This window comes from Schizosaccharomyces cryophilus (assembly GCF_000004155.1).
Source record: "Schizosaccharomyces cryophilus OY26 unplaced genomic scaffold supercont4.7, whole genome shotgun sequence".
Lineage (NCBI taxonomy): Eukaryota > Fungi > Ascomycota > Schizosaccharomycetes > Schizosaccharomycetales > Schizosaccharomycetaceae > Schizosaccharomyces > Schizosaccharomyces cryophilus.
The window spans coordinates 720058-732105 of NW_013185630.1; the positions used below are offsets into that span (position 1 = coordinate 720058).

At 38.5% G+C, this 12048-nt stretch overlaps 5 protein-coding genes and 2 non-coding genes across 7 annotated transcripts; 3 read left to right on the forward strand and 4 right to left on the reverse strand.

Moving 5' to 3' along the window:
- Positions 1 to 107: 107 nt before the first annotated feature.
- Positions 108 to 228, reverse strand: SPOG_16360. Its single transcript, XR_001203118.1, has one exon. It is a non-coding gene; the product is annotated as a 5S ribosomal RNA (ribosomal RNA).
- Positions 229 to 1074: 846 nt separating this feature from the next.
- SPOG_03513 (hexose transporter Ght5) lies at positions 1075 to 3995 on the forward strand. Its single transcript, XM_013169928.1, has one exon. The coding sequence runs from the start codon at positions 1906 to 1908 to the stop codon at positions 3538 to 3540; it is 1635 nt and encodes a 544-aa protein (XP_013025382.1). The 5' UTR covers positions 1075 to 1905; the 3' UTR covers positions 3541 to 3995.
- A 109-nt stretch (positions 3996 to 4104) lies between these two features.
- Positions 4105 to 5957, forward strand: SPOG_03514 (ubiquitin-protein ligase E3). Its single transcript, XM_013169929.1, has 2 exons — positions 4105 to 4624; positions 4730 to 5957. Exons 1-2 carry the CDS (start codon positions 4313 to 4315, stop codon positions 5774 to 5776), a joined length of 1359 nt encoding a protein of 452 aa, XP_013025383.1. The 5' UTR covers positions 4105 to 4312; the 3' UTR covers positions 5777 to 5957.
- Positions 5958 to 5968: 11 nt separating this feature from the next.
- Positions 5969 to 6531, reverse strand: SPOG_03515 (ubiquitin family protein Urm1). Its single transcript, XM_013169930.1, has 4 exons — positions 6473 to 6531; positions 6270 to 6425; positions 6105 to 6214; positions 5969 to 6055 (listed from the first exon to the last, which is right to left on the reverse strand). The coding sequence occupies exons 1-4, from the start codon at positions 6493 to 6495 to the stop codon at positions 6048 to 6050; spliced, it is 297 nt and encodes a 98-aa protein (XP_013025384.1). The 5' UTR covers positions 6496 to 6531; the 3' UTR covers positions 5969 to 6047.
- A 94-nt stretch (positions 6532 to 6625) lies between these two features.
- Positions 6626 to 8726, reverse strand: SPOG_03516 (diacylglycerol O-acyltransferase Dga1). Its single transcript, XM_013169931.1, has 4 exons — positions 8419 to 8726; positions 7995 to 8223; positions 7622 to 7933; positions 6626 to 7571 (listed from the first exon to the last, which is right to left on the reverse strand). The coding sequence occupies exons 1-4, from the start codon at positions 8605 to 8607 to the stop codon at positions 7252 to 7254; spliced, it is 1050 nt and encodes a 349-aa protein (XP_013025385.1). The 5' UTR covers positions 8608 to 8726; the 3' UTR covers positions 6626 to 7251.
- Positions 8727 to 8935: 209 nt separating this feature from the next.
- SPOG_16361 lies at positions 8936 to 9007 on the forward strand. Its single transcript has one exon. It is a non-coding gene; the product is annotated as a tRNA-Thr (tRNA).
- Positions 9008 to 9037: 30 nt separating this feature from the next.
- SPOG_03517 (hexose transporter Ght5) lies at positions 9038 to 11540 on the reverse strand. Its single transcript, XM_013169932.1, has one exon. It carries the CDS (start codon positions 11264 to 11266, stop codon positions 9668 to 9670), a length of 1599 nt encoding a protein of 532 aa, XP_013025386.1. The 5' UTR covers positions 11267 to 11540; the 3' UTR covers positions 9038 to 9667.
- Positions 11541 to 12048: the final 508 nt, after the last annotated feature.

The window sequence follows — 12048 nt, forward strand, 5'->3', positions numbered from 1 at the left end:
GTATTTAAGTATCATTTTAATATACGAAACAGCAAGTTGAAAAGAAAAACGTAGTAGAAAACTTATACCTTTGGAGAAAATTGTCTCAAAAATTAAGTAGCAATATTAACCTACAGCACCCCGGATTCCCATGTTGTCTCCAACCATAGTACTAACGAGACCCTCAGACATTTTCACTTAACGGCAGTGATCGGACGGGAACTGGCGTTTTTGCCTAGGTATGGCCGTAGAAGACATACCAAATAATGAGAGCTAATCTAAATGTATTTTGGTAGGATATTTTTAAGTATAAGCGGCGAATTCGTACATGATTTTAGTGAGACTCAATAAAGATTGAAACACCTAATGGGATTTATCTCTAAAGCGAATAATTTTTGCAAAATAAAATGTATGTTCTTACTTGTTTCTGGTATAAGTATCTTTCTTTTCGATTCATCTTTTTTTTTTTTTTTTTTATCAACTGGAAGAATCCAGTGGTTCTCAATTTAAAACCAATCAATCTTTTTAACGGTATAGGACATGATGAATAGCCGACAACGAAATTCAATAGAGAAGAGGTGGCGAATGTAACAACAAGAAAAAACCATGTATGTTTTCAAAATTTCATTTCCCTAACAAAAACGTCGCTTTCAAAATTATCATGACCTCGGTTTGTTTATTTACATCGTACAGGGATACAACAATATATTCTATAATCGTGAACAGATACCACTTTATAAGAATTAGGATGTAAGGAGGCCCCTGTCTGGTTTATGCGATTGCTAACCCTCATTTTCTTGCGTATGATAATCAGCTTACCGCGTTATCATAAAGAATATAATTTATTTGCCAGTTACATAAGATTAGCTATCGTAGACATCAATTACCAAGTTATAAGAAACCTTAATGTACAAAGAACGAAATTTCGCTTGCTACTTTGATACCTTTCTCCCACCCAATTCGCAAGGCATTATTAAATCACTTTACGTCTTTAATTTCTCCCAGCATGCGGAGAACCCAGCCGCTTAAACTGTGATTGGGTAAGCTTAAGTTCGTCAACCTAATCCCAACCCTTATACCGTTGCATGTGGCGTCGTATCATCCCATAAGTTGGGGAAAAAGGACGAGTACAACCTTATTTTATTTAGTAAACAAACTATCTGGTGATCCCATATCCCAGTAAAAGGAGATCATTAAGGAAAAAGTAATAATCCATCAAAAAGTCTTTGTTTTTTCTTTTCTCTAAAAATCTCTTAATGGTTCTATTTTTTCCAGATATTCCTGCGGAACGTCTATAGGGTTCCCGGCAGAAGATTCGATGTTTATTTGCTTATTTTTTCCTTCGCATAGTCTAGACCCACATTGACACAGGCGACGTTCGTTTATAGTAACAATGTACTGAAAACGTTTCTCTTTCGACCAATCATATTTGTCAAAGTATTTGTTTTTGTCCCCCCACGTTCGGAAAATATGCATTGCATAGTCTCCAGATAATCTCCGCATTTTCCCCGCACTCCGCCCCGTAGAAGTTTTCCTTTATTTTTTTTACTATATATATGAAGGTTCTTGGTTATGGATTCTTCAGCAATTAAACATTCAATATATCTAACTTTGTTGAACTCGAAACTTTTTTGGAGAACAACAATTGGATACAGCTCTTGTCATTCTCTTTCCTATTTCCTTTCTCTGTAACTCTTAATTTGAGCTTTCTTTGCCCGAAATTTTTAACTTAATTTTTTAAGTTCTTCTTCAGATTCATAATATTTTTGCTTTAATTCGTCAGTAGAACGATTGTGCTCCTAAATCCCTTTTCAGTTTCTCCTTAATTTCTCTTAATATCTTTCTTTGGTCGATTCGCACTTTTAATTTTTATCCCATTTCTTACTCTCCTTATCCTTTTGTATATCATATTAAGTTATTTACAAGATGGCAAAGATCCTGACAATTGTTATGTTGGTCTTCGTGTCCATGGCCGGATGGATGTTCGGTGCCGACACAGGTTCCATCGGTGGTATCACAAATATGCGCGACTTCCAAAAACGTTTCGCCGACAAATATGACAAAAATACAGATACATATTCGTACTCTTCGGCTCGTCAAGGTTTGTTAACTGGTATGGTAAACGTCGGTTCCTTTACTGGATGTATTCTTTCTTCTCCTTTGGCTGATCGTATCGGTAAACGTACCTCAATTATCGTATGGTCTATAATTTACATAATTGGTGTCATTATTCAAGTGACTGCCGTTCCTTCTTGGGTCCAAATTATGGTCGCAAAGATCTGGACTGGTCTTGGTATTGGTGCTTTGTCTGTCATTGCACCTGGTTACCAATCTGAAGTTGCACCTGCTGCGATGCGTGGTGCCATTGTCACTACTTACCAACTTTTCATCACCGCCGGTATTTTCATCGCTGCTTGCATCAACATGGGCACTCACAAGTATAAAACCCATACTACAGCTCAATGGCGCATTCCTATGGGTATTAACATACTGTGGGGTCTTATTACTTTGATTGGCATTCTTTTCCTACCCGAATCCCCTCGTTATTTGATTTCTGTCGGCAGAGATGAAGAAGCTTTGAGTGTTATGTGCAAAAATAATGACCTTCCTCTTGAACATGAAATTATTCAAGCTGAATACCATATGATTAAGTCGGACTGCGAAGCGGAGTTGGCTGGCGGCCCTTGCACTTGGCCCCAAGTTTTTGATAAGCAAATCCGTCACCGCACTTTCCTTGGTATTGCCGTTATGTCTATTCAACAACTTACTGGTAACAACTACTACTTCTACTATGGTACTCAAGTGTTCCGCGGTACTGGTATGAACTCTCCTTTCTTGGCTGCTTTAATTCTTGACGCCGTCAATTTTGGTTGCACCTTTGGTGCTATTTTCGTTCTTGAGTACTTTGGTCGTCGTAACCCTCTGATTATAGGTGGTGTTTGGCAGTCAATTTGCTTTTTCATCTATGCTGCCGTTGGTGATCGTGCCTTGTACCGTTCTGATGGAACCTCTGATCATCGATGTGGAGCCGTTATGATTGTCTTTTCTTGTCTCTTCATTTTCTCTTTTGCTCAAACTTGGGCCCCTGCTGCATACGTTATTGTCGGTGAGTCGTATCCCATTCGTTATCGTTCCAAATGCGCTGCCTTAGCCACCTCTGGTAACTGGATTTGGAACTTTTTGATTTCCTTCTTTACTCCATTCATCACTAACTCAATTGGCTTCAAATACGGCTATATCTTCGCTTCTTGCAACTTATGTGGTGCCATTATCATTTTCTTGTTTGCTCACGAGACCAAGGGTCTTACCTTGGAAGAAATCAATCTCGTTTACACTTCCGGTTCCAAACCTTGGATGCCCCGTCCCAAGAACATTGGTCAGTACTCCGCACACCAAAAAGAGGCTTTGGAGAAGTCTCGTGGTGTTCAAGGAGAAAGCTCACAATTCGTTGAACATGCCCAAACTTCTAATGAGAGCGTCGAAAGCTCTACAGGAAACAGCCCTACTCTCCATCACAAGCATGAAGCAGCTCACCTTGATCAACCGGATCGTTATGCTTAATTCATTACATAATGCATGCACCCTTTTCTGAAAAATGTTCATTATGTTTCTTTGCTGTTCTCATTTCTCCTTCATCATGCCCTTAATTCTTGCTCATCAAACCTTGCATGTAACTCAAAACTTATTATTGTACAAAACGCTCAGATATACTATTTGCGATATTTTATGTTTCCTTGTTTAATTGATACTCGTTCGAATGAACTTACCGGAAAATCGATTCATAGATTTTTTTGCATTCTTTTTGGAATGGTTAATGGATTGAATCGAACGAAAATAAAAGTGCATTTAATGTGAGAACCTTTGTCGATCGTAAAAATACGTATTTTGAATAAGTAATCATCAGCCGTAAACCAGAAAGGAAATTTATAGTAATTCCTTAAAGTTATAATTAAGTTTTATCGAGCCGAGTTTGTTATAGTAATAAATACTTACCGATATAATCCTTTGAATTGTTGGAGACTTATAAAGAGGTCGCTAAATATCGATAATCTTTTATATAACGTCCAAACGCGTAACGTTAAAGGATTTTTCGGTGGCACATAAAAACTTATCATGAGCAAGAATTGTCGATTTTAGGTTCAACGTCAACAGATCGCTATTTGGAAAGAAACGTGGTAGGAAAGGACGAAGCATTTTGAGTAGGTATAAGAAGACATTGAGTACTTTTACCGGCTTCCATCGACGCTGAGAAAAGGGGTTTATTTACTTGAATAGGATTGGTCAAGTTTGTAAACAACAAAGTAGGAGTGGAGAACTGTCTTTTATAAAGGTGATGGTAATAAAGGAGAGCGATTCTGAATTGTTGTTTCATGGAAAAGATGTGGAAAAGGACTCGGAAGTCATGAACGAAGCAGTAAACGATTCAACATTGCTCACAAACGAAAAAGCAGATGAAGAAGGGAATGAAAACGGATACATGGATTTTAATTCAAAAAATGACATAAAAGAAACAATTCAGATGCCGTCAAACGCGGAATTACCCTCATTTTTGGCAAAACTAAAAAAAACAATAGATTGTCCTATATGCACAGAAACACTTCAAAGACCTTTTACTACGTCGTGCGGACATACTTATTGTTACGAGGTAAGTCATGGATTGGAGAGAGGAAGTGTTTGGATTGCTGTTTTACGAAACAGCCGTATCAATTCTGCTTCTATAAATAAAACAGTGGCTAATGGGATTATGTAGTGTCTAAAAAGCTGGTTAAAGGAATCGAAATCATGTCCCACTTGTCGTCAAAAGATTCATACCCAACCATCTCCAGCGTATCTTGTCTATGACTTGATGGGCGTGATTGCTAGTGTAGATCCGACCTTATCATTGCTAAAGATCAGGGACGATCCATCAAAACGGCAGGAAGAGGTTTTGTTTGATGGAATATTCCAAGGTACCGAGCCTCTGTACCCTACGGGCATTCTCCAGGATGCAGAAGATGGAGTCTTAAGGTGTGCACGCTGCCACTGGGAATTGGAAAATCCTTACCATTGTGACCATTGTGGGTTTCAGATTTCGGATGAGGCCGACTCCGACCGGGAATGGTTCTGGGATAATGAAGATCTTGAAAGTGGAGGCAGTGAAGAAGAGACCCGAAGACGGGCAAATCTTTCGCGGAGACCGCCGATTACAGCTGTTCCAGAAGACTGGATAGGATTTGGAGAAGAAGCAGAATCTGATTTTTCTGGTGCGGGTGATTATGACTTGGATGATGAATTCATTGATAATCGCAATGCGAGCCAGTTGTCCCCTATTGAGAACAATGAGGATGATTTTATTGTTCCAGACGAAGAAGTAGATGAACCCAACTTGGCATCTCAGGTCGAAAGGTCTGGAAGTGATGGTGAGGCTTCAAATCAAGACATCGACACAGAAGAGCTTGAAAATAGAAAAAATGAAGAGTTAGCTAGGGAGCTGTATGATTTGTATGATGAAAGCAGCGATTACCAAAGACATGGATACTCAACAGAAGGGGATCGCCCCTTAAAAAGAAGTCGACATTCTCGACCTAGATCGACATCAATGTTAATTGACGATGATGAAGAAGACGTTGATGACGAAGAAATGCCTCAATTTGGGCCACATTTGAATGCTGCCTTGGAAAGAAATGAAAATAGATTTGATGTTGACGAAGATGTCACCGATTCCTTTTCTTCTTATGCTGCTTCAGCTGCTCCATCCCGAAAACCGTCACGTCGGACGCGGACGATCCACGTTGATTCTGAAGATGAAGAAGAGTAATGTCATATGTAAAAACTACTAGATACCGTTTCCCTTAATGGCTCTGTTCATCCTTGTCTGCTTTATGTATACTGTATTATTATGATTATTTTTTGTTTCAGTAAATAAATTTACTACTTAAGTTACAGTGTCGTTGGGTTCGCTACAATCGCTTATCTCAAAACATCACTACGTAGAACACGTTACAGCCTATTCTGCTGTATAGAATCTCCCTTGGTATTTTTGTTTTTGTAATATAAGTCAGCTACCCTAGATTTAGTTTTTCATTGAGTTAACCTCCTAATGTACCGTTAGCATTCGTTTTAGCGAAAGTAAACACCAAGCATACCATGTAAAGTAGACACAAAAACAACTTGATCCTTGTCTTCGAGATTATAATCCTCTTTGTCAAGAAGCTCCCAGTCCTGATCATTCACCAGGACGATAATACCAGGACGACTAGTCATTTCGTTAGCATCAACAAGGACATAAAGGTACCATAAATCGAACATACACCGTGCCATCCAGGTAAAAAAGTTCCTTTTGAGTCGGGCTTTCAATTTTTTCAGCCATAAAATGGATCAAGGATCTTAATGTCTTGACTTCTCCTAGTTCTGCAAGCTCCAAAGAGAGCTCCTTTTGCTTCCTAAAGAGCATGTCTAATCCTCCACTGCAATTCCCCCGTCAATAAAAGAATGAAATCAGCATTTAACATACAGTAATTCAACTTTAATAGCCATTTTTCAAGTTTGATCTTTTCTTCTGCTGCAACTTCTTTTTTGACATTTCAACTTCACTCAATTTCGTAAATAACATTAGTGCATAATACCACGGTTTGTTGAAAGAATTTTTAAGAAGTAAACAAAACTTGCATTAATCAACAATGACATATATATATAAACTACAAAGCAAAATTATAAGGGGTTTATTAGAAAAGCAATGAATAACAACAATAATTCAGTAGGATTTACCTTCTTCTTTATAAACTATTGTTGACCAGTATCGCCGTAGTGTTTTCTACTTTACAGCCATCCTATCCTAATTACAGGCACAACTTGTAGTTAAAGCAACATGAATAAGGCTGTTTCTGGTAATTAAGTTTGTAGAAGATTGGTTATTCTACAAGCGAGTCTATTTGGCATCGTAAGAAAGCCTACTTGGCCGCCTAAAGGCTCGTCTTGAACATCTTTTATCAAAATAGCAGTTCTGTTTCATACATCAACGGGAAGAGAAAAATTCGAGAGCATGTTTGAATTCTTATGTATTCGAGAAAGGAGAGAAGATTGTAAGCATAGGTGAAGTTAGGTAAGAGAAGTATTTATATATAAAGAAGAAACAGTAAGTATAGTGACAAACTTTATGGAATAAATGAAGAAAAGGCCAATTAAACAAGAGTAACAAAATTTAAAAGAGGGGAAGAATATAAATATGTAGAAAGTTAGAAAGGACCTGAAAGGCTGAAAAAAGAATTATGAGAAAACCTGAAATGATGACATTTAAGCAGCCAAATGTAACTCTTTAACTCTTTCTGGAACAAATACATCTTTGTAATTGTTCCAAATTCCCTCAAGACGGCGAATATACTCCTCTTGAGCTTCATAGAGCTCTTGACTTGTGGGGTCCGACTTCTTGGGCAAGTCGATGGGTTCTCCGACTACAATATTGATAGGCTTTCTCCAAGGCATAAGGCCAAATGTCTTGTTCAATAGTCCTCGACCATAGAAAAAGGGGATAGTAAAACCGGCTACTTTTTTTACAATTTCTTGAAATCTATAGATGCGAGTTTGAGGATTGTTGTCCACTTGCTCGAAAATGTCTAAACCAGTCAGTATTTCAATTGTTGAAACTAAAAAAAATAAAACATACCAGATTCACCAAAAGCAAAGCAAGGAACCAAACTCGACCCTGTCAAAAAGGCCAATTTGACAAATCCCAATCTCTTCTTCAATACCAAATTATTTTGGCCAGGGCGGGATAACAGCGATTCCTGTGCTCCCCCAATTACAATAACAACGCTGTCGCCAGGATTTCTGGTCAAAATATTTACACAAGACTTCTTTGAAACAGACTTAACGTTCAAAGCGAGTAAATAGTCACGATATACAGGTACATAAAAATTAGAATTCAGCGTCAATACTGAAGTGTTTATGCCGGGAAATAGCTTGCTGAATCCAGCACCTGAGTGATAAAGTGTTAGATTAGAGACCAGCAAGAATACAGATTCCATGTTATAACATACCCTGTGTTGCGAAGCCGCCGAAGGCTCCTAGGGAAAGAATCCCGTGAGGATGGTAGCCGAAAATATAATTTTTCTTTGGGTCAAGATTCGCTGTTTTGTGAAGACGAATAGGGAAATAATGGCAAAACCAGTGATAAGGAGCAGCTCCTCTTAACCTTGAACTTTGACGATCCTTAGATGTCGTGAAAGCGTCGTCGTATACTAGCCATCCTATATATACCAAAAGAATCTGTAGATGTTAATATCAGCGTAACCAAATAACAATTAACGAAACATGCTTGGTACACTTTCTTGTGCTCAAGCGTTACATAAATCCAGTGAAAAAACAAGTATGGCAGCTAACATGGAAATGCAATTTCCAATCCCCATACTCCAAAACTTAAATGTCCACTATGCCATGAATCACTGTTTTTTATTTACTTACAGGCCATATCGGTAAAAACATCCATAATATTGTAAACCAAGATGCAGTAAGCGTCAAGCTGACACTATGAAGGAAAACGGCTAAAGTCTCAAGCAAACGAGACACATGCGATTTCTTGTGTTTCGGAATGACTGGTGTGGACTCTAAAATTCCGGGTATAGAGTCTTCGGGTTTAGTTTCTTTTTGCATGATATGCACATTCAAAGGTCCTTACAATGTTGACCTTCAATTGAATCCAACGGACGGTAAACAATGTGGTTAGTGGAAGGATACTTTTGATGTAATAGAATTCAGTATTTACTCTTGTCATCATAATACCTCGTTAGTATTATACTTTTTGAAATTGCAACAATACTGACCCTTGTTTTGCCTTTCATTGGCATACGATACCAATTTTACTTTTATTTTGCTTTCCTAAATATTTTCGTAAATAAATCATCAGTGATATGGGTATATCAAAACAAAAAGTATCCAACAACCTCTACTTGTTTTTTTTAAGTTCTAAAGATTTCAGTTAGCTCTTGTAGCTCAGTGGTAGAGCGCTTGCCTAGTAAGCAAGAGGCCCAGTGTTCGAGTCACTGCTGGAGCATTTTTGCATTTTTAGATATTTTAAATCTATGGCTTCAGTTTGCTATCTTTGTCACTACAGTCTACTAGATACAATTCGCATGACTCATTAATAATATTCGTTGTTGGAAATGTCATTGACTCAATTTGCTATTGTTTTGTTGAAACTCAATCAACAAATCATGATGCAAAAGAGGTCCGTTAATAAATAAACATAAGGTGCTTAAAGAGGTAAGAAGAATTAAGCATGAGGTTCTTTCCTGTCCATTATGGGAATTGTTTATAAACGAGCATTAATTGACTTCGTTCATCAACTTCTAATTAGTTAAGTTCATTCTATAATTCTTGCAAGATATGTTTGGTAATATCAAGGGTTTTTCCATCGATTCCTTTTGAGTCATAGTCTATTTTTCATAATGAAAGGTAATGCCAACGTCGATGCATATTTAGGTAGGTTTTGAATGAAACAAAGATCCATCCATACGATTATTAGAATGTCATAACTCATAAAATTGTAGAGAAACACAAAATTTGAAACCATTCAATAAAGAATGACTGTGGGCTTTAAGGGTGAAAGAACAAATAAGGTGGCTTGAATAAAAAACTCGGCATGCATGTCTAAAGAGAATTGAATAAGCACCAAACATGAGTGCCATGAAGACTCTTGGAATGTTTTGCTACTTTAAACTGCCTGAATATGGTCAAAAAACTTCGCCTTGGGTTTCGAATGAGAAGATGAAGTATTTTCCATACTGTCAGAAGTAAAGTTCTCAATGTGGTCGATTTCATCATGCTTGCCTCTCTCCAAAGCATCCTTGTGGGGACCAGAGTAATTGTCAAGACTCTTGGGACGGGGCATCCAGGGCTTACGACCAGAAATATAAAGGAGGTTGATCTCTTCGAGGGTAAGACCTTTGGTTTCGTGAGCAAAGGCAAAGATGACAATAGCACCACACAAGTTACAAGCAGCAAAGACGTAGCCATACTTAAAACCAATAGTATTAGTGATGAAGGGAGTGAAGAAAGAAATCAAGAATCCCCAAAACCAATTACCAGTAGTTGCTACAGCAGCACACTTGGAACGATAACGAATAGGGTAAGACTCACCAACGATAACATATGCACCGGGGGCCCAGGTTTGAGAGAACGCAAAAATAAAGAAGCAAGAAAAGACAATCATAACAGCACCAGCCCGGTGGTTAGAAGACCCATCAGAATGATACAAGCAACGATCTCCAACAGCGGCATAGATGAAGAAGCAAAGTGATTGCCAGAGTGCACCAATTATTAAAGGCATACGGCGACCAAAGTGTTCCATAACATAAAGAGCTCCAAAGGTGCAGCAAAAGTTGACAGCGTCAAGAATCAACGCTGACAGGTAAGGAGAAGTCATACCAGTTCCGCGAAACACTTGAGTACCATAGTAGAAGTAATAGTTGTTACCAGTAAGTTGCTGAAGAGACATGACACCGATACCAAGGAAAGTACGGTAGCGAATATTTTTGTTGAAAATCTCTGGCCACTTAGCAGGGCCGCCAGCCAATTCAGCGTCGCAGTCCGACTTAATCATATGGTACTCTGTTTGAATAACTTCGTGTTCAAGAGGAAGGTCGTTATTTTTGCACATAATACTCAAAGCTTCTTCATCTCTGCCGACAGAAATCAAGTAACGAGGGGATTCGGGTAGGAAAAGAATGCCAACTAAAGTAATAAGACCCCAAAGTAGGTTAATACCGATGGGAACACGCCAAGAAGCGCTCTTCGCGAGTCTGTGAGTGCCCATGTTGATGCAAGCAGCAATGAAAATACCGGCGGTGATGAAAAGTTGGTAAGTAGTGACAATGGCACCACGCATCGCAGCAGGTGCAACCTCAGATTGGTAACCAGGAGCTAGTACTGACAAAGCACCAATACCAAGACCAGTCCACATTTTTGCGACCATGAATTGGACCCAAGAAGGGACCGTGGTGAGTTGAACAATGATACCTATGAGGTAGACACAGGTGAAAAAGAGAATAGAGTTACGTTTACCGAGACGATCGGCAAATGGGGAAGAGAGAATGCAGCCGGTCATGGATCCAATGTTGACCATACCGGTCAAGAGACCTTGACGTGCAGAACTATAGGAGTAAGTATGTGTATCCTTGTCATATTTGTCGGCATATCGTGATTGGAAGTCGCGCATATTTGTGATACCACCGATGGAACCTGTGTCGGCACCGAACATCCATCCGGCCATGGACACGAAGACCAACATAACAATTGTTAGTATCCTTGCCATTGTGAAAACTACTGTTCAAAAATGGGTTTACACAAAAAAGCTTTGAAGACAAAGAAAAAAGGAAAAAAGAAGGATTAAGAAAGAATAAAAGTGAATTGGCAGTTTAGAAAAGAAAGAATAGACTAGGAACCAAAGAACTGATTGATAGTATTCAAATAAGTATATATCGCAATTGAAAGAACCGGATCCCTAGAAAGCGCAGATCCTCGTAAAATTATAGGGTAGAAAATGCTTAGGGATGTTGTTGTTAGTATTAAATGATGCTGAAACGGACGAATTACTACTGTTTATATAGTCCAAAAAAAGTCCAATATGGCCCTTTTTGGATTTGGCAAACGAGACGCTTGACGACGTAGGGAGAAAAGGGATTGCTTCCAATCAAATACCACCATGACGAGCTGCAAACTTACAATTGGCCAAATAACAAAACTCTGCCAGGTACGTTTAAACTGTAATCTAATTAAAGTGCGAGTAAAACAGGGATACATTATGGACAGTACGAATGCAAAGCCGTAATCCCGCAAACAAGAGGAGTTACTAGGTGTTTATATTGAATGGAGAAAGGTTGTGCTACTTACTCAATATTTTATTAATTTACTTTTCAAGAAGCTAATAAACGCGTTAATTTAAAAATTGGAAAGCAAATAATTAAAAAGGCTCGTTCGCACCCAGCCTAAAACTCCCATGTTGATGACGACCCTATTCCACGTGTTTTCAAAAAAGTTAAGCTTTCGCCACGCACTCTACCAGAAATTTCTCACATTAGCCAATCAACTCTTAGA